The sequence below is a fragment of the Neoarius graeffei genome, chromosome 1, assembly GCF_027579695.1.
Source record: "Neoarius graeffei isolate fNeoGra1 chromosome 1, fNeoGra1.pri, whole genome shotgun sequence".
Classification (NCBI taxonomy): Eukaryota; Metazoa; Chordata; class Actinopteri; order Siluriformes; family Ariidae; genus Neoarius; species Neoarius graeffei.
This window is the reverse complement of record NC_083569.1, coordinates 62,241,963-62,269,666: the sequence shown is the minus strand read 5'-3', so window position 1 is coordinate 62,269,666 and position 27,704 is coordinate 62,241,963. Positions and strand designations below refer to the sequence as shown.

Here is a 27,704-nt window from a genome sequence, read left to right as displayed (position 1 = left end):
CATATCTCTGTGTGCTGATTGCACTCTTTTTTTTTTATTGCTTTATTGGGTATGACTTCTCACATCAAATTACAAAAATACAAAAATAAATGAGCAATAAATAAATAAATAAATAAAAAAATAACTGACAAGAAAGCCACCCAAAGGGGTCGGCACGAACGGGACCCGAAAGTACCCATGCGAGGCACCGCCCAAATAATTAAAACTATGTATAAATGAATAAACACAATTAAGGTAAGCTAAAAAAGGACAATTAACATGATACAGATATTAAACTCTAACGATGACAAGGGCACGATCTCACAAACGACCAAGTGCACGGCCGATCGACATCGAAAGTGTTTTCCAGAAGGTGGAACAAGGTTTGCCTGACGTAGGTTTGAAAAGAGGTCGGAGTAGAAAAACAGATTTTAGGGGCATAGTTACAAGTAGAGTTCCACAGTTTGACAATTCTATTAAAATAGGAAGCCTGAAAAGTAGACGTTTTGCAGGAAGGAGTCTCCAAATTTAGCGAGTTGCTCTGTCTTGTATGGCCGTGTGACAAAAATGATACAAAGTTATGTACATTTAGATTGGTATGTCCGTACAAACATTTGTAAAAAAATACAAGGTCTTTCAGTTCCCTATCAAATCAGTATCAGGTGTTTCTCATAACGACTGGGTCCCAAGCGTGTGCACAATGCGCTCCATGAGTGCGCATGGCTGCTCGAGCTGTGCCAGGCTCAAGCACGCAAAGATGTGACAGTCAAGTGTTCGCGTGCTGTGTGACCAAAACTTTTACCTCACATGTATATCGCCATCAAAATGCCTCATTTTCAACAATAACCCATCGCAAAGCATCGTGAGCTGTAGTGTGATCGTAGCTTAATGAGGCAGATGTGACATCGGATGCAACCCAGCAATTGTACCGTACTACAAGTAAAAAATTAACTTCAACTTGGAAAAAACATTCATGGCCCAATAGATGGCCCAGTGGTTGAGAAACACTGGTATAGCTATTTGCATCACCCTACGACAGAGGCAAGGACGCCTTATCCTAATGGGCTTCATGGGCAGCTGCCCAGGGCCTCGGCCACTAGGGGGCCTCGGAGGTAGTGAGATCGGAAAATATGAAAAGATATTTTCAGAAGTTTTGCTCATATTGATAACATTTTTTATGCATTTCGCCACCCGTAAGGAAGCCCACCTTGTCCCGTCGCATAAATCACCCGTCATTGTCAATATGATCACTGTCCACCATGTCTTCACACGCTACGCCAGCTTGAGTTCAATGATTTAATTAATGACTTCGCTTTCCAGAAAAGTAGGAAAGTGCCCTTGTAAGTTGACCCATGGCTGTCAAACTGAATGCGCAAAGCTGTGTGCCACTGCTGTTTGGGACATTACGTGTGTGAAAGGATGAAATGTTTCACATAGCCTAACATTTTGAGATTTATTTCTGAGAAGCAAGATATTTTTCTCTCTTTGTTATCGCTCTTTGTTTTCACAAGCTAAAAGTCGCCTGGATTCCAAAATGAAAATGAACGGTTATATACCAAATGAATGTTCTTGTTCTGAATACTAAAGAAACTGTTGTAGGCCGAGGTTATGTTCTTGACATGTTGTTCATTGACTCACTCATTCAAAGGCTTCTTGAGGCTAAACTTTAGTTAACCAGACTTGTTAACCGTGATGTCTGATGGATTTTTTTCACCATGCAATTGCCTATTTCACCATTGCTTTTTCTCAATTAAATAGGTGCTGATGGATATAAAGGTTTATTGTTCAATAGTATTTCTAATTGTGCCACTGTCATTATTTAAGTTTCTGTGTCTAGTTAGACAGGCACGTCTGAGGGGGTGAATTTGCTGAGCGCAGTTGACAACAGGCGGGGGTGGGGCCTCGGGGGTGTGTCTGCCCAGGGCCTCGGCAAGGGTTAACGCGGCCCTGGACAGAGGTTTCACTTTTAGGAAAGGTTCCCTTCGAAACCTTCAGAAACCCTTTTTTCCAAAAAGCATAGCTTGTAATGATCTGTAAAGGCTGCTGTCAGGTAAATGTATGATTGGGAAGATGAGCAGAGGCAGGAGACGAGTGTGTAAAGCCTAAGTGAACCAAAGTCCCCAACTTCATTACTTAAGTCAAAGTACAGATCTCATTGGTCAAATGTTACTCCGATACAAGCGAAAGTTGTACAGTCAAATTTTTACTTAGGTTAAAGTACTGAAGTACTTGCTTTTAAAAATGCTTAAGTACATTTTCTGTCAACGCATTGTTGTATTATTGCCACAACGCTTACAAAACCTAACGCCGTGACCAAAGACAGAAATGTGAATTCACAAAATGAACGCATGCTGTGCCATCATGGTGGTTTAACGTTAAGCTAGCGAGTCAGTGAAACTCCACCTGACATGCTAGCAAACTCTTTTCAAACTCAAAATCATACTGGGTAGCTAACGCTACTAGAAACGAAAGATTTCTACATTGTTTATTTGGCAAGATTATGCTAAAACATATTTCTGAAAGGACTTCAGATAAGTTAATGTTATTCATCTTAGCGTAACTCCGTTTTTACATGCTAACTAACAGTGTCCAAGTTAACTAGCTATGTGTTAACGTTAGCCGTGGACAAGTCTAAGGCAACTTGGTGGGAAAATCCATAGAAAGTCATTTGACTAATCGGACTGCATAGCTATTGCAACATTATCACTAGCTCTAAAAGCACAGACAACTTCGTTGCAAGCTTTCTCTCAGAATAAAACGTTTACACACCTCAATATGCTTCCGCAGGTTGGACGGCAAGTTTTTGTAGGCCGTGATGTGGTTCGTTTTAGGTAAACAAAGCAAACATTTAAAACAAAACGAATCTTTAATCCTTTCAGAAAACTGAAACATGGGTTCTAGGTATGGCCGTGGGTGCATTATTCCCCAAAAGAACCGCCTCCTTCCATTCTGCCATCAACTGATTGTATTCAAATAACGCTGCAGAGAAATCACTGATCTTTATTTTACACAGTGCATGGACGTGACGTGACCCTAGTCATTACTGATAGGCTGTCTCAGTGTCACCTGGGGAAAAAAATCAACCACATTTTAGAAAAGAAAAGAAAAAAACATCCACTTTCAAAGCTGCTTTATAGTAACGAGTAACGAGGACCTTGACAGAAATGTAGTGGAGTAAAAAGTATGATATTTGCCTTTCAAATGTAGTGAAGTTAAAGTCATAAGTTTCAAAAAAAAAAATTTATATTCAAGTAAAGTACAGATACTCAAAAAGTGTACTTAAGTACAGTACTCAAGCAAATGCACTTCGTTACTGTCCACCTCTGACATGAACTAATGAAGTCACCTCACTAGCACATTAGAGAAGGCACAAAACACAGTTTTTTCTAAGAGAGGGGCAGGTTACATCTGGAAAAGAAGTGGAGTTTTCATCTCAAATATACCATTTTATTGGAAAAATGTGAAATGAGATTTATAAAAGAACACCGAAATATTTTCTGAGGTTGACAGAATTCATTTTCAAATAATTATATTAAGAACTAATATAAAAATGTATGTGAACTTGACAGTTTTTGTGTCAGCTGCTGTATTTTCAGCTCCGTCTGGACAGCAGGGAGAAGGGAAACGCCACAATGCTGAAAAATTAAAACATAAAAACAGTGAAGAATCATGGAGCAGTGGAGAATCAGTGAATAGAAACATCAGGCTGTGAGCCACTGAGGGCTTTCTCACCTGGCCAATCTGGCAAGGACTCCAGGTTTTTCCCTTTCTGTGGATTTAGAGTCCAGGGCTTTCTGCTCAGCAACTTGAGAAATGATTTTCAGTCATCACAACTAGTTTCTACATGTATGTGGTACAAAAATGACTACAGAAATCAGATGAGTTAAAGTGATGTTCATATTAACTACGTGACTCACCATGAAACCCCGGATCTGTGGCACCTGGTAAAGACTGCTCTGAATCAGCATATACCTGAGAGACAAGTGTGTGTGTGTGTGTGTGTGTGTGTGTGTGTGTGTGTGTGTGTGTGTGTGTGTGTAAAATGATGGGTTGGATCATAAATTTAACACTAGTTATAAAAGCAGTTTCATTGTTTTAATAATGAACATATTGAGGCTTGTTATGAAACCTGACTACACTGTGTCAGGGTGTGTAATAACGCATGATTAAACACCGAGACACAGACAGAGGAAGTTTCTGTGCATAAGCGATAGACAGCTCTCTCCAACATACACACCTCACTGCCACAAACCGTCTCTTCTGCACCTTCAGGCAGGTTCGGCAACTCTCTGAACGAGACACAGGAAGATAAAAATGTATGTGTTCTTTGTTAGCTGACACATTCAATCCCGGTTCCCATTTCCAGCACATTTAACATAAAAACAAAAAGCCTGTCTGAGACACGTCTGCAAGCTCCTCCGCTTGAGGCCACACCAATTACCTGAAATACACTGTGTATTTTGGACCAGGAAGGACACTGGATTGTCTAAACTGTGTTACTCAGAACAAGCCTACAGCTACAACCGAACAATTTGGATTTAACAGGAACTGTCAAACTGTTCTCTGGTTGGTTTAGTGATATGCTCTTTTAGGATGGGATATTTATGTAATAGCTAAACAATTATGTTCAGCCTGTGGCTAAGTGATAGCTTGATGGTGATGGCGCCTCCTCTATTTTATAACTACAACCTGCAGGCAGTCGCCTAATGTAGCACATAAGACTAGTGACAAAGAGCCTGTTTACATCCAGTTCTCTCATGTGCCCTGTATCTGGACTGTATTCTGAAAAGATATGCATTTATAGCGGTAGTAATGTGTCTCTGATTAGTCGCAATGAAATCGTGGTTTATTGCCGTATCACATGGAGTTCATATCGTGTTGTCCTTTGTTTTCAGTCTTTGTTTTGTTTTGAATGTTAGTGGCAGTGTCTCAGACACAGAGACTTGGATTAAAAAGCTGAGCGTATCTGCTGAATCCTAAAAGTGCAAAATCCACAAGCCATAAAAGACAAAACAGACAGAACATCAATTATAGTCACAATCACACAGAGTTCGTCATCCACACCTAGTGGTCATGCACACAAAATTTAGCCTTTTAGTTTTTGGGGGGTTTTTTGGGGTGGGGGTGGGGGTTGTTATCCTGATATAAACGCTATAACATAGATTATTATACATACAGGACACTTTATCCATGGAATAAAAACATGTATTCTATTCCCTTCTAGTGGGTTTCATTCATTTGGTTCGATAGCATGCAATATTATCATCATATCGCTTATCCTACATGTATTACGTCACTCTACCCAATGGAGAATGAGTGTTGAATATGGTTTATGATATTGCATGGTTGTCAAGACAACATGATGTCACATGTCAGAGCTGATGCGAATATCCAATGAGAGTTTTCTGCTGCGCATGCGCAGAAGCATTTCTTTGTTTGCCGGGAAAGAGAAGGATGCATTGAACACCCGAAAGGCTACCAAAACTTTATTAGGTATTCTTCAGGCATATTTACAAGAGAAAAACATACCAACGGACATCGAAAAACTGGAAAAGAGACACGTCGGCAGTGATGTGCGTGAACGAGTTCAAAAGAACGCGTTCACTGAACACGCTCATTTTTTCATGAACTTTGAACTGAACGCAACACATGTTTTAATAAAGAACTTGAACATGAATTTGTTCACATTATGTGTCATGAACGGCAGACATCACTGTAAATGAACGTTGGAATTTGTTTTCCCTTGATAACTCGAGTGGCATTTGTTTTCTCTTCTGAAACGCAACGAGAGAAAGTCTCCCCCTCCTGTATTCTCGCAGCCGGTGCCGCTCAAATCATGTATCACACCAGACAGAAATGGCTTTGACATTGTGTGCGCAATGCATTGCGGGGAACGTAGTGTCCGGCCGAGAATAGTTGAATAACATACTGGCTTCCGCAGTGGGTCAGTTTTCAGTTTGTACCAGTGTAACCATGTTCCTGTTTTGAACAGATAGACCACATCCCCAACACTGAATAGAAATGGTCACCAAATACTGTTTGAAAGTTACCTAAAGTTAACCTAGTTACCTAAAGTTGCATTAAGTTGCATTAAGTTATCTTACAGTTACATCTTAAAATCACTCTATCAACCATAAAGATATGCAGTTTCCTTAAAAATAAAGTTTTTTGTGCCTTTGAGCATCTTGTAACAGTTTTGCCTTCATTCAAGAGTTTTGCTCATTTCATACACACACACACATTATATAATATCTCATCTTTCATCTCATCTCATTATCTGTAGCCGCTTTATCCTTCTACAGGGTCGCAGGCAAGCTGGAGCCTATCCCAGCTGACTACGGGCGAAAGGCGGGGTACACCCTGGACAAGTCGCCAGGTCATCACAGGGCTGACACATAGACACAGACAACCATTCACACTCACACCTACGGTCAATTTAGAGTCACCAGTTAACCTAACCTGCATGTTTTTGGACTGTGGGGGAAACCGGAGCACCCGGAGGAAACCCACGCGGACACGGGGAGAACATGCAAACTCCGCACAGAAAGGCCCTCGCCGGCCACGGGGCTCGAACCCAGGACCTTCTTGCTGTGAGGCGACAGCGCTAACCACTACACCACCGTGCCGCCATTATATAATATATATCAAATAATTAATATATATGTATATATTAAACTATATATTATTTACTTCTTTAATTAAATGCTGGTATATTTCATTGCACTAAGTATAGAACTGGTCTACCTTGTCTGTACTGTTGCATGTTTCATCACCTGGTAAGAAACCCACAATTGCAGTGTCATGAGCAAATGTCTACAGTGAACAGTTTCAGAGAACGTATAGTGATTTTCTAGCTCGTGGTCTGAAAAATGTTTTTATTTTCACATCTCACCAAAAAGTAAAATGAACTGAACTTTGAACTAGTTCAGAATTAAAATTGTGAACTTTGAACGTGAACTGTTCACTTTGAGCATGTATGAACTGAACTTGAACTAGTTCAGAAAAGGTGTGAACTGGCACAACACTGCACGTCGGAGATGTAAAACTTCCATGCTAGCGAGCGACTGTGACAATTTGTAAACAAACATGGCCGCCAGGTTTGCTTCGTTAAATACGGAAGAATTTGAGAGAATTTTGAAAGAGAAAGACGCACTGAACACCCAAAAGGAATGTATAATAATAATGGCTTTTTTTCATGGTATATCAGATATATTCCACTCAGTTAGCATGATATTGAACTCATCTTTGACTCATTCAATATCATGCTAACTGAACAGAATATATCTGATAGACCACTCAACACCAGCCAATATTATTTAAATATTCATTCTATGCAATATATTCTAGTCCCATAATTGAAAAATTATGGGACTAGAATATATTGGGAGGGGAGATCCAGACCAAGGTCACGACCAGTTCTGATCGAGGGAGTAGACGTGGAGGCTGTGGATTCCTACAAGTACCTCGGGCTGTGGCTGGACAGCAAGCTGGACTGGACTTGCAACACCAATCACTTATACAGGAAGGGACGGAGCAGGCTGTACTTCCTGAGGAGGCTGCAGTCCTTTAACATCTGCAGGAAACTCCTGTGGATGTTCTATCAGTCTGTGGTCACCAGTGTCCTGTTTTACACCGTGGTGTGCTGGGGAGGCAGCACATCCAAGAAGGACACATCCAGGCTGGACAAACTGATTAGGCGGGCCGTCTCTGTGGTCGGCGTGAAGCTGGACTCTCTGGTGATGGTAGTAGAGAAGAGGTCTATGGACAAAATACTGAACATCATGGACGATGGCAGTCACCCTCTGCACACTGTCATCAGCAACCAGAGGAGCCTGTTCAGTGACAGAATGCTCCTTCCCAAGTGCAGGACGAACAGACTCAAAAACTCCTTTGTCCCTCACGCCATCAGACTGTACAGCTCCTCTCTGGGGGGGAGGAGGGGTAACAGGAGGACAGAGGATGGGAAGGAGCAGTAGCCTAGCCTGACAATAAGCAATACTGGGCAATGTGCACTATAATGTGCAATACCTCTCCTGCTAAATTTTTTTAAATATATGTAAATACTTAATTTAATTTATCTAGAAGTTTTTCTCTATTTTCTATTCTCTGTTTATCCTGTAATGATGCTGCTGGAATTTTAATTTCCCTGAGGGAACCCTCCCAAAGGGATCAATAAAGTTCTATCTAATCTAATCTAATCTAATCTAATCTAATCTAATCTAATCTAATCTAATCTAATCTAAAAAAGGCCCATTGTTTTATGATCAGCTCTAGTTAACACACTAACTTATAATTCACATAATAAATCATGAATGTTGTTGAACTGTTTTGATGCTTATTGTTGTACAAGATCATTGTCAAGCCAATGAGTTAATTTCTTCACAACTTCAGAAGCACATCTTTCACATTAAAAAAATAAAAATAAATCCCCAAACAAACATGATGAATCCTCATGTTTACTTTCAGCTTCCTGGTTTTCTTCACTTCTAAACTTAGCGCTGGCCGTGCCCTCAGTTATTATTTCATAATTAATCTCGATATGTCTTTATTCTGTGTTAGGCTATGCTCGCCATGAAGCCTTGAATGTGTTATCACTATAGTTCTGTACTGACTCTGGTCAGCTTTGAGTCAGTGGTTAAGACTTTGGGCTACTGAGCTAAAGGTTATAAGTTCAAATCCCACATTTTGGAGTTGAGGTTGTTAGTTGACGCTGACACTCTTGGGTCCTTGAGCAAAGCTCTAAACTCTCAGCTGCTCCTATCATCACTAAGTTGCTTTGGATAAAATCTCTGACCAAATGAGTAGAATACAATGCAAATATCTCTTATTCCTATTGTTTGCTCTGTTCTACATGATCATTTCTGGTTTTGCCTCCTGCCTGCGTTATTGGAGCTTAGCTGTGGATTTGCCTTGATTGAACACGACTCATGAACACGAAGCACCTTTTGACCCAAGTCATGCATTTTTACCATGTATGCCGGATATGCTTTAATAAAGAGACTTGGTATGTGCAGTTTTTCAAACAAAATTATCATAATTCAAATCGTAACGAAAAGCCAGTTTATAGGGATGGTCGGTAATGAGCTTCACATCCATCAGCTCATACGCACACAAGAAAGCTACACTTTTAGAAAATAAACTTGGAATAAGAAAAAAAAAGAGTGAACTATGTTGGCCACATATTTATAACACCTACTGGAGACACAGCTGTGCGTCCACCTTGTCATAATGGTGTTCTGAGCTCAGAGGGCCCTCTTGTGGTTTGTCTGTTCTTCTGCGCTTGGGTTCATTAGCTGGGGGAAGGGTACAGGAAGTAAGAAGATGTGGACTGTCCAATCTAGAATCCCCATCCTGTACAGAAAAAAAAAAAAGCCCCCAAAGCAAAATAAAAATCACTGATTAAGGTGAAGGCATAAAAAAAATTGATACAGATTTAAAGCATTAACAACGTGCAGATTTATAAGTATAAGTGGAACAATTTCACATTTATTGACATTTTAAATAAATTTGACAGATATTTCACACTCTTCAAAGTGACAGTTCACTTTCCATGGTACAGGACGAAACTGTCAGAGATGGGTGATTAAAGATTTACATCACAGTGTCCAATAAACTCTTTAATCTGCATCCTATTTTATCTCATTAACGCTATTTTGAGGTTGTAATGTAACTACTTTAGCTACACTACCGTTCAAAAGTTTGGGGTCACTTTGAAATGTCCTTATTTGTGAAAGAAAAGCACTGTTCTTTTCAATGAAGATCACTTTAAACTAATCAGAAATGCACTCGGCGGCACGGTGGTGTAGTGGTTAGCGCTGTCGCCTCACAGCAAGAAGGTCCTGGGTTCGAGCCCCGGGGCCGGCGAGGGCCTTTCTGTGTGGAGTTTGCATGTTCTCCCCGTGTCCGCGTGGGTTTCCTCCGGGTGCTCCGGTTTCCCCCACAGTCCAAAGACATGCAGGTTAGGTTAACTGGTGACTCTAAATTGACCGTAGGTGTGAGTGTGAATGGTTGTCTGTGTCTATGTGTCAGCCCTGTGATGACCTGGCGACTTGTCCAGGGTGTACCCCGCCTTTCGCCCGTAGTCAGCTGGGATAGGCTCCAGCTTGCCTGCGACCCTGTAGAAGGATAAAGCGGCTACAGATAATGAGATGAGAAATGCACTCTATACATTGCTAATGTGGTAAATGACTATTCTAGCTGCAAATGTCTGGTTTTTGGTGCAATATCTCCATAGGTGTATAGAGGCCCATTTCCAGCAACTCTCACTCCAGTGTTCTAATGGTACAATGTGTTTGCTCATTGCCTCAGAAGGCTAATGGATGATTAGAAAACCCTTGTACAATCATGTTAGCACAGCTGAAAACAGTTGAGCTCTTTAGAGAAGCTATAAAACTGACCTTCCTTTGAGCAGATTGAGTTTCTGGAGCATCACATTTGTGGGGTCGATTAAATGCTCAAAATGGCCAGAAAAATGTCTTGACTATATTTTCTAGTCATTTTACAACTTATGGTGGGAAATAAAAGTGTGACTTTTCATGGAAAACACAAAATTGTCTGGGTGACCCCAAACTTTTGAACGGTAGTGTATGAAATGCATAATAGGTTAAGGAATAACAGTTGTGTGGTATACATTCAGACCAGATGGTGGAAAAGTACTTACTGAAGGGACCCATGTGTTTGCATGGCTCACTGGAGGATAAGAACAGATGCAGTCACTAATTACACAGCTAATCACGATGTCCTTTAGACATGTGTATGTATTGGCTGCTAAGTGTTGTTCACCTGTGAGTGCAGGGATTGGCTCATTTGTCTCCACATACAACGTGATGAGGAAGGGGTACGCAAATAACTTCTTGTCTCCTTTCCTGAACCTCAACTCTGACACACGCTCCCACCTACTCTTATCTGCAGGCAGAGTACGGAATCATTCTGAGCAACACCTCACAGCGACTTTAAGTTTTAGCTAACCTTAAATAATCAATAATCAATGGCAGTATAGTCATTGTAGCTGAATTCAAACATTCAGGGCTACAGACTGAAGAGTATAACTGTACATGTGTATAGTATATTATAAGCACTGAACATAGCATACAAGGAAAGATGTTGAAATGCTGAGTGGTGAACGGATGAAGATTGTCCAAGCTCAAAAGTACAACTCGTACAGCATTCTGAAAAACAGTATTGTGAGCATGAAGACTTTCACATACAGCTATTACAGTTCATGTAATGTCAGTAAACTGGTTCTCTCTGAGTTACCTCAAGCTCCTCGCTGACAAACTCACTCTCCAACAGCTCTTCTTCACCACTACAAAAAATCCAAAGTAAGTGAACAAGTAGGATTAATATACTAGCAGAAACCAGAAGACCAGTCAACAAATCTCTTAAAGCTCTGCCCTAGACTACAAAGAACATTTATATTCAATTTCATAGTGCATCAAGAGTGGAACATTGGTTGACCTTTTCCACTGATGTGGTGCTGGTTCTACACATTTCAAACAAAACACTACTGGTGCATGGCACCATAAAAGTTGGACCCACTGACGTCATTGGCTATGGGAAGGGCTAAGGCAAGAAATTCGCCACCATTTTGATAGGACACGAGTGAAATCAGAACTCTCTACATGCAGACAGCCTTCAAATGCTTACTTTAAATTTATAAAAAGCCAGCAAAGTAGATGATTTCTGTCCACCATGATTTTTTCTTCCTGCAAATAATAAAATTAACAGAAATAACCCCAATGGCACGGTGGTGTAGTGGTTAGCGCTGTCGCCTCACAGCAAGAAGGTCCTGGGTTCGAGCCCCGTGGCCGACGAGGGCCTTTCTGTGCGGAGTTTGCATGTTCTCCCCGTGTCCGCGTGGGTTTCCTCCGGGTGCTCCGGTTTCCCCCACAGTCCAAAGACATGCAGGTTAGGTTAACTGGTGACTCTAAATTGACCGTAGGTGTGAATGTGAGTGTGAATGGTTGTCTGTGTCTATGTGTCAGCCCTGTGATGATCTGGCGACTTGTCCAGGGTGTACCCCGCCTTTCGCCCGTAGTCAGCTGGGATAGGCTCCAGCTTGCCTGCGACCCTGTAGAACAGGATAAAGCAGCTAGAGATAATGAGACGAGATGAGATGAAACCCAACTTCCACTATGCAACATTCAGTTCTCAAACCCGTTGAAATGCAGGATGACTCTCAGAAGGCACCAAGGCAGAACTGGCTCCGTGCTGGCATTGGCACCATCTTGGTGGAAAAGAGCTGTTCTCCCACTACACCCACAGTTTTTGGCTCTACCGCAAACCGGACCAGGATAAAGCAGTTACTGCTGTTGTAGCCCATCCATCTCAAGATTTGACATTTTGTGCATGCTGAGATGCTTTTCTGTGCACCATGGTTGTAGAGTGAGTCTCTGTGTTGCTATATCCTACCTAGCAGCTCGAACCAATCTGACCTCTCTTATCAGCAAGGTGTTTCCAGCCACACAAACGTCACTCAGTGTTTTTTTTTTTTTTCACACCATTCTGTTGAAACTCAGCAGTTTCAGAAATACTCAAACCAGCCTTTCTGGTACCAACAACCAGGCCACAATGAAAGTCACAGTGATCACACTTTTTCCTCATTCTGCCGTTCAATGTAAATGTTAACTGATGCTCTTGACCTGTATCTACATAATTCTTTTCGTATAGCGCTGCTGCCACTTGACTGGCTGATTAGATAACTGCATGAATGTGTTGGTATTCCTAATAAAGCGGACGCTGAGAGTACAGTACTGTGCAAAAGTCTTCGGCACATGTAAAGAAATGCTGTCGACCAAAAAATGGCTAAAAATATTGAACATTTTTCAACCTTAAAAAAAATACTATAAACAGCAGTAAGCCATAATAAATGAAACAAAGTCAATATTTGGTGCGAGACGACCCTTTGCTTTAAAAAACAAAACAAAATAGTACTTTCAGGTACAGTGAGTGCAGTTTTATAAGGAAATGAGCTGTAGGTTTTACTGAGCATCTTACAGAACCAGCCACAGTTCTTCTGGACACTTTGACTGTCAAACTCACTTCTTTATTTTGCACCAAAACCCAGCAGCCTTCATTATGTCTCATCTCATCTCATTATCTCTAGCCGCTTTATCCTTCTACAGGGTCGCAGGCAAGCTGGAGCCTATCCCAGCTGACTACGGGCGAAAGGCGGGGTACACCCTGGGCAAGTCGCCAGGTCATCACAGGGCTGACACATAGACACAAACAACCATTCACACTCACATTCTGCTACTCAGATACAAACATTTTATTCTGCGACATTTAATTTTGTGCTGGAAAATGAACGTTTGGAACTCTAAAATGTTTTTGTCCTGATTTGATAATGTAGAAATCATAAAACAGAAATCTATAACAAAGTTTCTGGCACAGTGGTGTAGTGGTCAGCACTGTCGCCTCACAGCAAGAAGGTTCTGGGTTCGAACCCAGCAGCCGACGAGGGCCTTTCTGTGTGGAGTTTCCATGTTCTTTCCATGTCTGCATGGGTTTCCTCCTACAGTCCAAAGATATGCAGGTTAGGTTAATTGGTGGCTCTAAATTGAGTGTGAATGGTTGTTTGTGTGTGTCAGCCCTGCGATGAGCTGGCGACTTGTCCAGGGTGTACCCTGCCTCTCGCCCATGGTCAGCTGGGATAGGCTCCAGCTTACCCCCTACATGGGATAAGCAGTTACAGATAAAACAAAGTTTCTTTGAAAAAAAAATAGGGTGCCTAAGACTTTTGCACAGTACTGTACATTTCTATATTTTTCGCAATCTAAGTTTAATGTGTAATATTGACAATATTATTAATATTGGAACGTACAACAAGGTATTTAATCGTCTCTCTTGCCTGATTTTACTTCCTCGTTTTATCTTGAACTTGTAGACATGTTGGCCAACCTGAAAGAATCTGGTTTGAGGTATAGGGAATGAGAAGGCCTGGACTGGCATGATGTGACTTCACTTCAAGAAACACACCTGCTGACAGGAAGAAATGCAGGCTGCTGTTTAGAAGTAATATGGGTAATATGGAATTGGTAATAACTGACATTTTCTCACCATTTCCCCTGCTATGTCTCCTGGATAAACCTATTATGTACAGTCAAGCCTGAAATTATTCATACCCCTAGCAAATTTTGACTTAAAGTTACTTTTATTCAACCAGCAAGTTTTTTCTTGACCGGAAATGACACAGGCTTCTCCCAAAAGATAATAAGACGATGTACAAGAGGCATCATTGTGGAAAAAAATATTTCTCAGCTTTTATTTACATTTGAACAAAAAGTGGCATGTCCAAAATTATTCATACCCTTCTCAATAATCAATAGAAAAGCCTTTATTGACTATTACAGCAATCAAACGCTTCCTATAATTGCTGACCAGCTTTTTGCATGTCTCCAGTGGTATTTTTGCCCATTCATCTTTAGCCATGAGCTCCAACTCTTTCAGGTTGGAGGGTCTCCTTGCCATCACCCTGATCTTTAGCTCCCTCCACAAATTCTCAATTGGATTTAAGTCAGGACTCTGGCTGGGCCACTGCAAAAAGTTAATGTTTTTGTCCGCTAACCATTTCATCACCACTTTTGCTATGTGTTTTGGGTTGTTGTCGTGCTGACATGTCCACTGGTGCCCAAGGCCAAGTTTCTCTGCAGACCGCCTGATGTTGTTGTTGAGAATCCTGGTGTACTGCTCTTTTTTCATGGTGCCATTTACTGTGATTAGGTTCCCTGGTCCACTGGCTGAAAAACACCCCCAGAGCATTAGGTTCCCATGACCACGTTTGACAGTGGGGATGGTGTTCTTAGGGTTGAAGGCTTCTCCTTTTTTTACACCAAATGAAGGACAAATCATTGTGGCTGGGCGGCACAGTGGTGTAGTGGTTAGTGCTGTCGCCTCACAGCAAGAAGGTCCTGGGTTCGAGCCCCGTGGCCGACGAGGGCCTTTCTGTGTGGAGTTTGCATGTTCTCCCCGTGTCCACGTGGGTTTCCTCCGGGTGCTCCGGTTTCCCCCACAGTCCAAAGACATGCAGGTTAGGTTAACTGGTGGCTCTAAATTGACCGTAGGTGTGAATGTGAGTGTGAATGGTTGTCTGTGTCTATGTGTCAGCCCTGTGATGACCTGGCGACTTGTCCAGGGTGTACCCCGCCTTTCACCCGTAGTCAGCTGGGATAGGCTCCAGCTTGCCTGCGACCCTGTAGAAGGATAAAGCGGCTACAGATAATGAGATGAGATGAGATGATGCCTCTTGTACATTGTCTTATTATCTTTTGGGAGAAGTCTGTGTCATTTCCGGTCAAAAAAACCCTTGCTGGTTGAATAAAAGTAACTTTAAGTCAAAATTCGCCAGGGGTATGAATAATTTCAGGCTTGACTGTATAGCCTATGTGTAGTATATAACACACACACACATATATACACACACACACACACATACACACATATATATATATATATATTCTCTCAGAGTAAAGATGGTTTCCTTCAAAATTAGCTTAGAATGCTCATAAATGCACATTACACAGCTAGCAGTTAGCAGACAGAGAGACATTTTGGTTTTTATATGAACATATCAAACCAAAACTGAAGTAAAAGCTTAAAAAGTCTTTATATATATATATATATATATATATATATATATATATATATATATATATATATAAAAAATATGTATGTATACCGGTGCGTCCTGTCAGTCAAGAGAATGTCCTAAGAGTAAAGAAGAGTTGATGCTAATCTCGACGCGCTCATCTGATTGGACGGTTCAGCCTTCAGTCAGCTGCGGCAGTGCTGCTGTCTCTATGGTTACGAACACCAGAGTCCCGCCCATATTACCAAAGAAGACCACTGAGCTCAGCGATAGGAATGAACTCAAATGGAACGGACACAGGCACGGTGTGTCTCGCGATACTTCCGCTGTAAAGTATCGCGAGACTACTGCCCTGACAAGACGCACGAGGCTGGCGGATGTAAACAAACCCAGGAGGAATAGTTTGATTAAGCTGCGAAAAGTCATTCGGTTTTTGCCAGATTTCAGTCAAACACAGAAAATCAAACTTACAGGTTATAGAGTTAAGGATCCCTGTTGTTGAGTGAACGGATGTTAAATAATCGAAAGGCAAGATTGTTTTTGGCCGGATATAGCGTTAGCCGACCTGGCTAGGTTAGCTAGCACGCTATGATCAACGGTTCGTCCAGGCTCTCTGAAAGGCGGCCGTGTTGACTTCGTGTCATTGAAGTTGAAGTCTGCGGTGGATAAATTTCCGACAGGTGAGAGTGTAATGCCGATAGTGGACTCGAAGCTGAAAAAGTTTAGTTGCCGTGTGTGTTGGAGTATCAAGTCAAGTTTATTTGTACAGCGCTTTTAACAATAAACATTGTCGCAAAGCAGCTTTACAGAATTTGAATGACTTAAAACATGAGCTAATTTTATCCCTAATCTATCCCCAATGAGCAAGCCTGTGGCGACGGTGGCAAGGAAAAACTCCCTCAGACGACATGAGGAAGAAACCTCGAGAGGAACCAGACTCTAAAGGGAACCCATCCTCATTTGGGCAACAACAGACAGCATGACTATAACATTAACAGTTTTAACATGAAGTCAGTTTCGTTGATGTTATAAACTCTTCACTGATGGAAACTTGAGTGAAAACTGTTCATGACAACTGCAGTCCTCAGCCATAAAAGCGTTACTGTAAGCATTCAGAGCGTCCTCAGAGTGTGACTTTCAACTGTCCTCATGGGGCCGTCCTCCACAGGAGCGATGCGATGAGACTCCAACCAGACACAGGGCACCAGGATGGATCAGGCAGGTCTGAGGAGCAGAAGAGGTCAGCATCTCGATTCCAGGACCGACATGTAATGGGGGGGGAAACAGGTTGTTAGGTATGCCCAATGTCACCTGAATAAGTAGGAACAGTATACATTTTGCACTGAATACAAGCAGGAACTCCGGCAAAACTATGACAGCATAACTAAAAGGGGAGAGCCAGAAGGTAACACAGGCATGAGGGAGCCCCGGGACATAAAGCAGCCAGCCACTACACCGTCAACAAACTCGAGTGAGCAAGCGAGTGGGGACTGACAGCATCCATACATCCCAGTTTACCAAAACACTCTGTCTGAGGACCCTCCAGAGCTACTCCTTTACCTCATAAACACCATTAACAGAAGGCTTGACTAAACAGATATGTTTTCAGCCGAGACTTAAACACTGAGACTGTGTCTGATTCCCGAACACTACTTGGAAGGCTGTTCCATAACTGTGGGGCTTTGTAAGAAAAGGCTCTGCCCCTTGATGTAGCCTTCACTATACGAGGTACCAGCAGATAGCCTGCACCTTTTGATCTAAGTAGGTGTGGCGGGTCATAGAGCAGTGTTTCCCAACCACTGTGCCGCGGCACATTAGTGTGCCGTGGGACATTATCCAATTTCACTTAATTGTTCCAAAAATAATTTATTTACTGCAAATAATTTGTCTTCGTTTGTCTATGCCAGCGACATATAGTGACCGGCAGAACAATTAAATACTCTTCCAATAGATGGCAGCAGGTAGCTAAATTACCTGTGTATCTACCTGTTGCCATTCAAACAATAGAATTAGTAATGCTTCGGGTGTGACAGCGGTGATGGCGATAGCAGGAATGAGAGTTTTCCGCTTTTCGGCAGATTTCCGCTTTTTCTGAGTAAAAATCGACCTTTTTATATTATTACCAAGTCCGTTGAGATTTTTTTTTTTCATTTATTGAGGGGGGTTGGGGTATGTTCCTTCGTGATACTCAAGCGTAATTCATTCCTACGACGATGTTACAAGTTTACATTTTCGCCATCTTTAGTCTCGCTAAGTCTCGCGGTAGAATACGTGTTCTCTACAATGTAATTGGCCAAAACATCGATGGCAAGAGCATGACAGCCAATCATAACAGTTCTTACAAAAGAGAGGACTGACAAGCTTTTGTCTTTGGCCAAAAAGCTGAAGAAGTCGAAATGATCAAATGAAAATGAGAAGTGACTGTGAACTATAAATAACTGTATAAAGTGTACATAGACATTATCCCATAAACTTAGCATTCATTTGATTTAATACATTGATTTAATTCATTTGATTTAATACATTGAACATGTGGGGCGGCACGGTGGTGTAGTGGTTAGCGCCGTCGCCTCACAGCAAGAAGGTCCTGGGTTCGAGCCCCGTGGCCGGCGAGGGCCCTTCTGTACGGAGTTTGCATGTTGTCCGCGTGGGTTTCCTCCGGGTGCTCCGGTTTCCCCCACAGTCCAAAGACATGCAGGTTAGGTTAACTGGTGACTCTAAATTGACCGTAGGTGTGAATGTGAGTGTGAATGGTTGTCTGTGTCTATGTGTCAGCCCTGTGATGACCTGGCGACTTGTCCAGGGTGTACCCCGCCTTTCGCCCGTAGTCAGCTGGGATAGGCTCCAGCTTGCCTGCGACCCTGTAGAAGGATAAAGCGGCTACAGATAATGAGATGAAAATGAAAAAAATGAGACATTGAACATGTATATGATAGTCAGTAAATCTGAATTAATGCTTACAGTTTTGAAAACTTAAATATTTCAAAAGACTTCTTGAAGAAATCATATGCAACTAATGAGGACATAAGGAGAAAAGGTCAGTCACCCTAAGAAATTTTATTTAATATATGAACATTTTGATAATTAATAGAACTTAAGTTTAACGTGAATTTAATGCAGGAAAAGTGGTTTGTAAGGCCTTTTTTTTTCAAAATGCCCCCCGGCTTTGTTTTTTTATATATATATATATATATATATATATATATATATATATATATATATATATATGTATGTGTGTGTGTACAATGGTGCTTGAAAGTTTGTGAACCCTTTAGAATTTTCTATATTTCTGCATAAATATGACCTAAAACTTCATCAGATTTTCACACAAGTCCTCAAAGTAGATAAAGAGAACCCAGTTAAACAAATGAAACAAAAATATTCTACTTGGTCATTTATTTATTGAGGAAAAGGATCCAATATTACACATCTGTGAGTGGCAAAAGTATGTGAACCTTTGCTATCAGTATCTGGTGTGACCCCCTTGTGCAGCAATAACTGCAGCTAAACGTTTCCGGTAACTGTTGATCAGAACTGCACACCGGCTTGGAGGAATTTTAGCCCATTCCTCCGTACAGAACAGCTTCAACTCTGGGATGTTGGTGGGTTTCCCAACATGAACTGCTCGCTTCAGGTCCTTCCACAACATTTCGATTGGATTAAGGTCAGAACTTTGACTTGGCCATTCCAAAACATTAACTTTATTCTTCTTTAACCATTCTTTGGTAGAACGACTTGTGTGCTTAGGGTCGTTGTCTTGCTGCATGACCCGCCTTCTCTTGAGATACAGTTCATGGACAGATGTCTTGACATTTTCCTTTAGAATTCGCTGGTATAATTCAGAATTCATTGTTCCATCAATGATGGCAAGCCGTCCTGGCCCAGATGCAGCAAAACAGGCCCAAACCATGATACTACCACCACCATGTCTCACAGATGGGATAAGGTTCTTATGCTGGAATGCAGTGTTTTCCTTTCTCCAAACATAATGTTTCTCATTTAAACCAAAAAGTTCTATTTTGGTCTCATCCGTCCACAAAACATTTTTCCAATAGCCTTCTGGCTTGTCCACATGATCTTTAGCAAACTGCAGATGAGCAGCAATGTTGTTTTTGGAGAGCAGTGGCTTTCTCCTTCCAACCCTGCCATGCACACCATTGTTGTTCAGTGTTTTCCTGATGGTGGACTCATGAACATTAACATTAGCCAATGTGAGAGAGGCCTTCAGTTACTTAGAAGTTACCCTGGGCAGTGTTGCCAGATTGGCGGTTTCAAGTGCATTTTGGCGGGTTTTGAACATATTTTGTACTGGAAAACGTCAGCAGTATCTGGCAACATTGACCCTGGGGTCCTTTGTGACCTCGCTGACTATTACACGCCTTGCTCTTGGAGTGATCTTTGTTGGTCGACCACTCCTGGGGAGGCTAGTGGTCTTGAATTTCCTCCATTTGTACACAGTCTGTCTGACTGTGGATTGGTGGAGTCCAAACTCTTTAGAGATGGTTTTGTAACCTTTTCCAGCCTGATGAGCATCAACAACGCTTTTTCTGAGGTCCTCAGAAATCTCCTTTGTTCGTGCCATGATGCACTTCCACATACATGTGTTGTGAAGATCAGACTTTGATAGATCCCTGTTCTTTAAATAAAACAGGGTGCCCACTCACACCTGATTGTCATCCCACTGATTGAAAACACCTGACTCTAATTCCACCTTCAAATTAACTGCTAATCCTAGAGGTTCACATACTTTTGCCACTCACAGATATGTAATATTGGATCATTTTCCTCAATAAATAAATGGGCAAGTATAATATTTTTGTCTCATTTGTTTAACTGGGTTCTCTTTATCTACTTTTAGGACTTGTGTGAAAATCTGATGATGTTTTAGCTCATATTTATGCAGAAATGTAGAAAATTCTAAAGGGTTCACAAACTTTCAAGCACCACTGTATTTGTGATATTTTTGTTTGGTGGTGTGCCGTGGGATTTTTCACATGTAAAATATGTGCAAGGTTGGGAAACACTGTCATAAAGGACCAGAAGTTCACTCAGGTACTGTGGTGCGAGACCATTCAGTGCTTTAAAGGTCAATAGTAGTATTTTATAATCAATACGAAATTTGATTGGGAGCCAATGCAGTGTGGATAAGACAGGGGTGATGTGGTCATATTTTCTAGTTCTAGTAAGGACTCTTGCTGCTGCATTTTGAACTAACTGGAACTTGTTTATGCACTTATTGGAACATCCAGACAGTAAGGCATTTACAATAATCCAACCTGGAGGTAACGAAAACATGAACTAGTTTTTCTGCATCATGTAGTGACATTAAATTTCTTATCTTAGCAATATTTCTGAGATGAAAGAAAGCTATCAATGCCACTGGATGAAATACTCTGCCTTGCCAAAAAAAAAGAAAGTCTCACACACTAATATTTGGTTGGACCGTCTTTAGCTTTCATTACAGCCTGCATTCACCATGGCATTGTTTCGATAAACTTATGCAATGTCACAACATTTATTTTAGTCCAGAGTTCACAGAGATCGTCTTGACGGCAGAAGAGTCGAACCACTCTGTAAAGTCTTCTCCAGCACATCCCAAAGACTTTCAGTGGGGTTAAAGTGCATATCCTGGACCAATTTCATTTTTTTTTTAAATATGAAAGTATGTCCCTTTACACACTCCTCCAGAAGGGTAATTTTGCACAAGGCCATCTGTCTACAGCAGAAAAAAATAAAATAACAGAACACATCTGGAAAAATCCCAAGGGAGTCTGGAGCCAGATTCGTGACGTCACCTGCGGAAGCGCCAGCAGGCTGCGCGAGCTTGCGCGGTTTCAGTGCACAGCCTGTGTAGACCAAGTTTAGCAGCTAGCGATTTTGCATTGAAATATGGAATTGTCACCTGAGCGCAATGTTACTTCACCTTTGGATGAAGAATGTAATGAGATGTCAGAATTATTTCTTACCCTGGCAACAGTCAACTTGTGAATTGCAGATTTTCTTGGTCTTTTTCTCGGCTCTGCTTTGGTCCTCAGCTTCTGGGTGCCTCGCACGAAGTGCTCCCCTTTCTCTCTCATTGTCCGGTCTTTTGGAAAACGCTGAGTACTAATCCCATCATGATTGGTGTTGCTACACCCTCCTACGATACATCTGTTAACCATTTTAATTATTACGTGATAACGTTGAAGAAATTTGCAGAAAACCACCAGGTCGTTTTCTCATAAACAAACCAGCGCTGACGTAGGATTCAGAGGGAGGCGTCCCGCACGCAGCGTCACGAAAATCAATGTTTGCCGGGAAATCCAAATGCCAAGTTTTTTCAGAGGTGGACCAATTCGCCTCAAATGGCTTGATTTCAACTGAATGTTTCTGGTGTTCCGCAAGGTAAAAAAAATTGCACAAAATGCAAAATGTGACAGATATTTGACCAAAGTTTAATATAAATTAGAATTACATTGATCTTGCTCCTGAATTTACCCGTGATATGCACTTTAAGGTCGGGACTCTGTGGTGGCCAATTCATGTGTGAAAATGATCCTTCATGCTTCCTGAACCACTCTTTCACAGTCTGAGCCCTAAGTTTATGCCCGTGCCATCGGGGAAGAAAAAAATTCCATTGACATGATAATCTGGTCATTCAGGTCGTCCGCTGACTTCGTTTTATTGCCCCATAATGTCGTTGAGCCTCAACCTGACCAACTGAAGCAACCCCAGATCATAACGCTGCCTCCAGAGGCTTGTACAGTGGCCACTACGTGTGATGGACGCATTGCTTCATGCGCTTCCCTTCTTACCCTGACACGCCCATCACTCAGGAACAGGGTAAATCTGGACTTCTCAAACCACATGACCTTTTACCATTGCTCCGGAGTCCAATCCTTATGCACCCTAGCAAACTGAAGCCTTTTCTCCTGATTAGCTTCACTAACAAGTGGTTTTCTTATTAAACACAGCTGTTTAGTCCCAATCCTATGAGTTCTCATCTCACTGGGAGTGTGGAAATGATTTTAATTTCACTATTAAACATAGTCGTGAGTTTTAGTGTTGATTTTTGTTTTTTAGCAATTCAACTTCACTAAGCATTCAAGTGATCTCTGATCATGGTCAGTCAGGATCTTTTTCCAACCACGTTTCTTCTATGAAGTTGATGGTTCACCACGATCCTTCCATGTTTTAATAATGCGTTGGACAGTTCTTAACCCCGTTCCAGTAATTTCAGCAACTTCCTTAGTTGTTTTCTTTGCTTGATGCAGACCATTAATTTGACCTTTCTGAAATCCAGGAACATCTTTTCCATGACCGCAGGATACGTCTTCCGACATGTTTGTTTAAGAAATGAGAAGCTACAGTTGTGGTCAGAAGTTTACATACAGTGACATGAATGTCATCTTGGATATGAATGTCATGGCAGTATTTGAGCTTTCAGTCATTTCTTTGAACTGTCCTTTTTCTATGGCAGAATGATTGTACAGCATACATCTTTAATTAAAAAAAACACTAGAATTTGGTGCACAAGTTTTAATTTTCTTTGGGTTTTCTGAAATCAACACAGAGTCAGAAATTTACATACGCTCACTTAGATGATTAATTCAGAGATGCTGAAACTTCCAAAATGTCTCTTATCTTGCCAAGGCCGAGGTCTCTTAACTTCCTGTTAGTGATCATGATTGACTACAGCTGGTAGCTTCTCTGTGCCTTCATAAAAAGGGTTTGTTTACAGTACTCATTGGATTGACCAACACACAGTAAAATGGGAAAGTCCAGGGAGCTCAGTGCAGATCTGAGAAAGAGGATCGCAGATATACACAACTCCGGAATGTCTCTTGGAGCCATTTATAAACAACTGCAAATTCCAAGATCAGTTCAAACAATTGTATTCAATTTATTGTGAGGTGTAGTCACTTTGCCAAGCCACTTTGCTTCAAGAAAACCCAAACTGTCACCCTCAGCTGAAAGGGAATTGGTTTGGATGGTCAGGAACAACCTGGGAACCACCATGGCACAGCCCTGCCATGAACTGGAAGCTGATGGATCACTGTCTACAGTTCAGATCACCATGGACTAAGAGGCTGCTATCCAAGAAATAACCCCCTGCTCCAAAACTGACACCTTCAAGCTTAAATAAAGTTTGAAGCTGACCACACAGACAAAGAAAAAGCTTTCTGTAGGATAGCTGTATGGTCAGATGAGACAAAGATTGAGTTGTTTGGGCACAATGACCACCATGTACAGAAGGACACTGTACATGGTGGTGGTGGTAGGATCATCATGCTCTGGGGCTGTTTTGCTGCCAGTGGAACTGGTTCATTGCACAAAGTGGATGGAATCATGAAGAAGGAGAACTACCTCAGAATTCTTCAGCATAAACCATCAGAACCTTGAACATTACTTGGGAGTTACAACAGGACAATGAACCCAAACACGCATCAGAGCTGGTTGTGGAGGATCAAGCAGGCTAACATTAAGCTTAAAACAAGTCCTGACTTCAACCCTATTGAAAATATATGGACTGTGCTTATAAGTAGAGTCCATGGCAAGAAAAATAAAACTAATTTAATTGAACTCTACCAATTCTACCATGAAGAGTTGTGAAATATCCAACTAGAATTCTGCCAGAACCTTGTTCATGGTAAACAAAAATGTTTGGTCAAGGTGAATCTTGCGAAGAGACATTTTACCCAAATATTAGGTGTGCTGTATGTATATTTTTGACCCTGTATGTTTAATTTTGACCCTGTGTTGATTTCAGAAAACCCAAAGAAAATTAAAACTTGTGCACCAAATTCTAGTGTTTTTGTTTAAGTTAAAGATGTATGCTGTACAAACATTTTGCCACAGAAAAAGAACAGTTCAGAGAAATGACTGAAAGCCCAAATATTGCCATGACATTCATATCCAAGATGACATTCATGTCACTGTATGTAAACTTCTGACCACAACTGTACTCACCGCATCAGTTAGGGTTAAAAGAATTGTTGCCAGATGAAACATATTTAATCACTGCAGTAATTATCTAATCTTATATATTTGCTTATTTAAATCCAAATGGCGACTTTTTTTTTTTGGCCGGGCAGAGTATGAAAAACGGAGTACTCCAGGCGAAGGTAATCCACAGAAACACCCTATTAATCTGCATTGTTGCCAGTATTTTTGAGTCGAAACCGGCTGAAGGAACATCAGATAGACAGCTTGACGGTGCAAAAAAATGACCAACAGGAAAATCTTCGGAGAGCAGTGGCAGCCACGTTGCGCCAGTGTTCAAGCAACCAAAAGTCTTTCTGGTCATCTAGTAATGGAGACTTTCATTATGCTATGCCATTTTGCTTTTATAGAGTGAATTATCATGTACAGATATCATTTGTTCACAACTGACGTGACTGAGAGCTAATTTCTCTGTAACCCTGTGTTTCTCTAATTAGATCTGGGTCTTGTTCTGTGCTCACTAGCCTCAATTCCCAATGGCTGAGCACAGACCTTGTGTCCAGCTGAACACCGGAGCTCAGATGCCACTGCTGGGTTTGGGCACGTTCCGTTTGCGAGGCCCTGAGGAACTCTATCGGACTGTGGATGCTGCCTTAACTGCAGGTTACCGTGCTTTCGATACAGCAGCAGTGTACCGCAATGAAGCAGACATTGGCCAGGCCCTTTGCACCCTGTTACCTAAACATGGGCTTTCCAGAGCTGATGTGTTCATAACGACTAAACTAAGTCCCAGGGACCAGGCTTCCAAAGCGAGGGATGGCTGTTTGAGAAGCCTGGAGCAGCTGGGCTTAGATTATATTGACCTGTTTCTCATTCACTGGCCTGGTACACAGGGGTTGGATGTAAGGGATGAGAGAAACCCAGACAATCGAGCTCAAAGTTGGGCAACCTTGGAGGAGTTCCATGCAGAGGGAAAGTTCCGTGCCATCGGAGTGTCGAACTACACAGTGAAGCACATGCAGGAGCTGCTGAAGAGCTGCACAGTTGTTCCAGCTGTTCTCCAGGTAGAGTTCCACCCCAAGTTGGCTCAGAGGGAGCTAAGGGCATTATGTGAGAAAAGTGGAGTGTGTTTCCAAGCGTACTCCTCCCTGGGGACGGGCGTCCTCCTGTCTGATCCTCTGGTTCGAGAGATGGCAGAAAGTTATGGAAAAACTCCGGCTCAGGTGCTCCTGAGGTGGGCTGTGCAGCAAAACGTACCAGTGTTGCCCAAATCATGCCAGCCCAACCGGGTGCAGGAGAACGGGTGCCTGTTTGACTTTGAGCTCAGTGACAATGACATGGCAAAGCTTTCTGCTCTGGACTGCAGGGAGAAGTTCTGTTGGGACCCTTCACTGGTACTCTAGACCAGAGACATTATCAGAGAGGAGACACATCACTGAAACAATCCTGAATAGCAATTCATGGCAAAATTCTGTAACGCTAAAGATGGCGGTTGTCTTGACTACCTTTAGTGTCAAATCTAGAACAATGTCAGCTTTGTCAGACTTCCAGATGCTGGTTTAGTCAAATGGTTGTTGATTAAAACATTACTTCATGAGATTGTTACTGGTGAAATTGAACATGAACTAAATTTAGTTTTCTTTATATAACAATAAAGGAGATTCATGATTAAATGTAAATCAAGAAATTAAGTATCGGGCTCCCTAAAAGCCACACACTATTTTATTTCATTTCATTTCATTTCTACTAGTTTACTGTTTCAGAACCTCACTGGGAGATCTTAATAACTTATGACACTGATTACAGTATATTTATACAGGGGGCTACAAAAGTAGGTACACAGTAGGGTGCATCAGCTGCCCCCTAAAAATGAAAAGTTCCTCCGATCATGATGCATTTTTGTTTTTATGTTCCTTTTGGTAAGAAAACACACTGGGTGAAATATTTTGACAAAATTCAAAAGTTTAATGGCGGCACCAGGAGCTCAAAGTTATGGAAAAAGCTGCTATTTTATGACTTTTATGGCAAAATTTCGATCACTTTTCATCAAACATTATGGCACCTTATAGAGTATACCAAATATCTTAGATACACATTTTTAGTACATATTCTAAATATATTATCAAGCACAGTTTGAGTTTTAGCTGTTCATTGAATCATTGTTCAACTACTTTTAAACAATACAAATGTATTATGAATCACATTAATGCTTCTCAATCCCTTGCAAAGGTTCTTAACATGATCTCTGGCTCACAAGAAATCAATAAATGGAGTCCAACATTGTGATTCAAACCTTACGCGAAAACATTAAGCGTTTTTTGGCAAAAAATGAACCTCATGGTGCCACCATTAGACTTTTGAATATGGTCAAAAAATTTTACAGGATGTCTTTATTGGTGAAAAGGAACACCCGAACAAAAATGCATCAGATTTTATGAAAGTGAGGGCAACTGATGCACCCTAATACACAGTAATGAAAAATGGTTTTATACCCTTCTCCTGACTGATACCTTTCAACAGTGAGATCCCTCTGACGCTTTGTAAGCTCTCTGTGAACCCTGGCTTTTGCTGGAGGATGGAACTGAGTAAATGTCTGAACTTTATTTGGGGTTAATCAGAGTCCTTTTAATTGATGGCTGAAAAGACTGAATGCTGTAATTAAATCAAAAGGTGCGTCAACAAAGTATTAGTCTAAGGGTGTGCACACTTATGCAACCAGCTTATTGTATGTTTTTGATTTTTTATGTTTTTCCCCCTAACCGATTTGTTTGTTTTTCAGTTGAATTGTACGGGTTATAGCTCACATTAAAGGTGGGAAAAGTTTTGAAATTATTTATCGTGGTCTCGTTTTTTTTACGTCAGAAAAACCTAGCATTTTAACAGGGTGTGGACACTTTTTATATCCACTGTACATGTTTTTATTCTGGGGGCGGCACGGTGGTGTAGTGGTTAGCGCTGTCGCCTCACAGCAAGAAGGTCCTGGGTTCGAGCCCCAGGGCCGGCGAGGGCCTTTCTGTGTGGAGTTTGCATGTTCTCCCTGTGTCCGCGTGGGTTTCCTCCGGGTGCTCCGGTTTCCCCCACAGTCCAAAGACATGCAGGTTAGGTTAACTGGTGACTCTAAATTGACCGTAGGTGTGAATGTGAGTGTGAATGGTTGTGTGTCTATGTGTCAGCCCTGTGATGACCTGGCGACTTGTCCAGGGTGTACCCCGCCTTT

General features: G+C 41.6%; 2 protein-coding genes across 8 annotated transcripts; one reads left to right on the top strand and one right to left on the bottom strand.

Annotated features, from left to right (window-relative positions):
• Nucleotides 1-3,571: 3,571 nt before the first annotated feature.
• Nucleotides 3,572-13,929, bottom strand: LOC132888180 (uncharacterized). Its single transcript, XM_060924229.1, has 10 exons — nt 13,829-13,929; nt 11,236-11,284; nt 11,072-11,147; nt 10,762-10,884; nt 10,640-10,668; nt 9,176-9,330; nt 4,217-4,268; nt 3,897-3,951; nt 3,712-3,784; nt 3,572-3,614 (listed from the first exon to the last, which is right to left on the bottom strand). Exons 1-10 carry the CDS (start codon nt 13,927-13,929, stop codon nt 3,572-3,574), a joined length of 756 nt encoding a protein of 251 aa, XP_060780212.1.
• A 1,981-nt stretch (nt 13,930-15,910) lies between these two features.
• LOC132895478 (glyoxal reductase-like) lies at nt 15,911-27,319 on the top strand. 7 transcript variants are annotated; one of them, XM_060936174.1, is made up of 4 exons: nt 15,911-16,245; nt 16,434-16,805; nt 18,529-18,602; nt 24,985-27,319. In XM_060936174.1, exon 4 carries the CDS (start codon nt 25,024-25,026, stop codon nt 25,888-25,890), a length of 867 nt encoding a protein of 288 aa, XP_060792157.1. In that variant the 5' UTR covers nt 15,911-16,245; nt 16,434-16,805; nt 18,529-18,602; nt 24,985-25,023; the 3' UTR covers nt 25,891-27,319. The 7 variants fall into 7 exon arrangements, with proteins under 7 accessions (XP_060792157.1, XP_060792182.1, XP_060792164.1 ...); XM_060936199.1 differs by lacking the exon at nt 18,529-18,602; XM_060936181.1 differs by lacking the exon at nt 18,529-18,602 and having other exon boundaries at nt 16,434-16,860.
• The last annotated feature ends 385 nt before the right edge of the window (nt 27,320-27,704 follow it).

Excerpts from the sequence above, each read along its gene's own strand:
- LOC132888180 (XM_060924229.1), bottom strand. The coding sequence starts at position 13,929 with ATGCCAGTCCAGGCCTTCTCATTCCCTATACCTCAAACCAGATTCTTT. Across the intron at positions 11,285-13,828 it reads AAACGAGGAAGTAAAATCAG|TGGTGAAGAAGAGCTGTTGG; the intron begins GCAAGAGAGACG and ends GATTTTTTGTAG. Across the intron at positions 3,785-3,896 it reads CACAGATCCGGGGTTTCATG|TTGCTGAGCAGAAAGCCCTG; the intron begins GTGAGTCACGTA and ends TCATTTCTCAAG.
- LOC132895478 (XM_060936190.1), top strand. The coding sequence starts at position 25,024 with ATGGCTGAGCACAGACCTTGTGTCCAGCTGAACACCGGAGCTCAGATG.